The 3,176-nt window shown below is 46.1% G+C and overlaps 1 protein-coding gene across 1 annotated transcript in view; it reads right to left on the bottom strand.

Annotated features, from left to right (window-relative positions):
* The window catches only part of UPK1B (uroplakin 1B), a gene marked incomplete at its 3' end in the record, with an annotated part of 3,515 nt that extends 579 nt beyond the window's left edge, over positions 1-2,936 (bottom strand). The window contains exons 1-3 of the mRNA XM_008935302.1: positions 2,856-2,936; positions 2,112-2,312; positions 510-584 (exon numbers count right to left, since the gene is read on the bottom strand). Of these exons, the coding sequence (XP_008933550.1) occupies positions 510-584; positions 2,112-2,312; positions 2,856-2,924 (345 nt within the window). The remainder of the gene's footprint in view (positions 1-509; positions 585-2,111; positions 2,313-2,855) is intronic.
* Between the last annotated feature and the right edge of the window lie 240 nt (positions 2,937-3,176).

Genomic DNA, 3,176 nt, shown 5'->3' with positions numbered 1-3,176 from the left:
GGAATGCTGCTTCTCCCCCAGTTTTACACATGGGAGAATAAAGAGCAGGATTTGATGAGCAGGAGCAACAAAGATACATCTGAACAATGTGCTCAAATAAATCCTGAGTAAAACTCCTAAGCAGGCTCTGCCAGATACCAGATCACAGGAGATGTGCAATAGCTTGGGTTACATTTGATGTGTTGTTTGGAACTAAAGCACCACAAGACATTTCCCTCCCTACCAGCATCTCAAATCACCCACATAATCCTTTCCTCACTAGCAACACTGCCCCAAGATTTGACTTCTGCATGTATGGTAGATTAATCAGTCTGTAGCTGAAAGACTCAACGCTGTACTGATGATTCAGCCAACCCATGCTATCATTTCCTTAACCACAAGGTTGTAAACAATTAAGAATGTTAAAAATAACAAAACTGTGAGCCCATTTACCACACTGAGCAGGACCACCTAGAACTCCAACGTTTCCCAGCATGGCTGCAAGAATACCTGAGGAAAGAAATACTCACAAAGTCTCGGTGAGTCGCTGCTGTGATGCAAGAAGCCATTTCAAAGGCATAAGTGATCAGCATCAGGATAATGTACTGTGGGAGGCAGACAGCAGAGTTAGCTCTTGGAGAAACAGTTCAGCAGTTTTTCCAGGATAAAGCCTGAATCCCTGTTCAAAGCAAAGGAGGCCGGGCTGCCCAAGTCTCCTCAGTCCTCTCCACACCCCTGAGCACCCCTGTAGCCCTTCTCTGTGTTTGTTTCTGTTTGCAGTCTGCCTTCTGAAGGTATGTGACTGGAGTTGTTCTCCATCTCTCAGAGAGGATTCCACCAGAGCCTCATGGCACTAAAACCAGCCTGCCTCTGTGGAAAATACTTTGCCTGACATGCCCTAGAATATAATTTTCCTTTTTCTTTGTTGCATTTCCTTGGCAGCTTCTGCTTGTGCCATATCTGCTCCTTCCACTGCCACTTGCCAGCTATCAGCTTTTCAGCAAGAAGCTGTTCACTCCTAGCAGGAGAGCTTGTGCTTTGGGGAAACAGAAGGTGCAATTTAGAGTGTCATTCAGATCCTCCTGATTTTGCATTATCAGGTTTTCTTAGCACTCCTGCTTCATGAGCAAAGATCTTTCATGACTACAGATCCTGAGGATCACCTCTCACAGTCTATTTCACAGTTTTTTCCCCCTCTTAGCACAATCCCTTTAGCCTTTCCCATGTTCCTTTCTGACCTCTTGTGTCTCTATTTTATAATATTCTTCTCAGATTCAAGGCATTTGATTCCTTACCCCAGGTTCTGCCCCTTCTGCTCTCTCTTATGTCCTATACCATGGTCTTGTTTTTCAGCCAAGACATCAAAATTCAGAGTTAAGGGAATTCTCTTCCTTCAGCTGTTTGCTGGCAAGTTCCCTGGCACAGGAGTTCAGCTTTCTGAGTGTCTCTAGCTTAAAAAACACCCTGCCACCCCACATTAATCCCAAAGAGAGCTGACGCCAGAGTTTTCAGCTCTACCCTTCGTTAATGCAAGCACCAGTTAAGTTTTGCCACTGTCAACCTCAAGGACTAAGAAAGAAATTGCACTGAGATTTGTCCACATCTTAACATTGTCCTTGGCTTACCAAAGCTCTGTCCCCACCCGGGTGATTTCTGCCTGCCTGCTGATGTCTGGTGTTCTCAACTGCACCCCAATTTGCTGTACTAACACATACTAATGCCTTGGACAGGAGTCATTACTTATCAGCTCCTAAACTGAATAGTATCTGACAGCTGAAAGGCAGGAAGGGGTGGGGAGAAGCAAGGCTCTAAGCCACATCCCAGCTACCTCTGATTGCACAAGTGCTTCTGCTCCGCTTCAGGGCAAAGCCAGGGGCAAAGCAGTCAACTGAAAGCTCCCTTTTGGCTGTCACCATTAACTCCCTCAAACTGGTTCAGGAGCTTCTCATGCAGGTGTCCTCACAGGCATCACCTTGTGGGTCACCACAGCCATGAGCAAGGAGAACGTTTGGTTCCTTGTCACTGATAAAAACAGGTTTTGCTCAGTGAGTAATTATCAAAGCAAGCTGGGAAACTACAGGGGCGTTTTTTCAGTTTGGTAACAATAGGTAGGGAAACTTTGCTACACTCACCACCAGCAGCAAGGTCCTGTTGCATTTAATGACTCCAATGATGCCCAGGATAGACAGAGCAACGAGGGCAAAGCCAACGAAGATGCCAATCCAGGCAGCAGCATAGATGTCATCATTCTCTGTGGCTTCCAGCAGAGGGTAGAGGCCATGGGGATCAGAGACAAAGAAGATGCACTCTGCTGTCAGGGCAATGCCACACAACTGGGAAGTGCAAGTGTGGGAAATCCATTAGATCAAGCATCCCCAAAGAAACAGCAGAGACACAAAAAGACAGAGAGAGCTTTCCTTTCCTTCAGCTTTCTGCCAAAGAGGAGCCACTCAACTCCTCCTCTGCTCAACCCTACAATCTCCTGTCTTGTGCATTCACACAAGAACTGCAGGCAAAGCTCACCCAGCCTAGACCTGCAAGGCCAAGCCTAGGATTTGAGGAGGTAAAGAAAGAATTAACAGATCCTTTTCCATCACAATACTGTGGGAGGTGGCTGGAAAGATGTTGGTCAGCATGAAGGGATCTTCCTCTAGGACTCATGTTGGTCTTGTGGGTCAGCCCCTGCTATTCCTTGTTTTGCCCTGCTCAGCCAGCTGATGAACTAGCACAGCTCTCCTTTACAACTCTCCTCACGCTTTACTGGTCTATTCATGTGTGCACTTCACATGTAAAGAGGGATTTCATGGCTAGGAACTTCTGTTTTAAGTGTCATGCTGGAAGGAAGTCACCACCCATATTTGTCCCACTTCACTTACCCCAATGACCACATTCCCAAAGACTAAGAGGCCCTGCAAGATGTGTATGCCATCTTCACTTTTTGCCATCTTTAATTCTTCATGCAACCTGAGAAAAAGCAAAGGCAGTCTTAGAATCATAGAATCCTTTAGGTTGGAAGAGACCTTTAAGATCATCAAGTCCAACCATTAAACCATTAGGGCTCTAAAGTCCTCTTCAATTAGACTGGTACAATAAGCTTCACTCAGAAACAGATGTTACCCCTGAGGAGAAGGGTAGGTCTGACTACCTCCCATCTCTTGCTTCTTAGTAGTTTCAGAGGAGGAACTTTCCCCAGGAGT

The sequence above is a fragment of the Merops nubicus genome, unplaced genomic scaffold (assembly GCF_000691845.1).
Source record: "Merops nubicus isolate BGI_N331 unplaced genomic scaffold, ASM69184v1 scaffold13422, whole genome shotgun sequence".
NCBI lineage: Eukaryota > Metazoa > Chordata > Aves > Coraciiformes > Meropidae > Merops > Merops nubicus.
The sequence above is the reverse complement of the archived record's forward strand: the minus strand, read 5'-3'. Positions and strand labels throughout refer to the sequence as shown.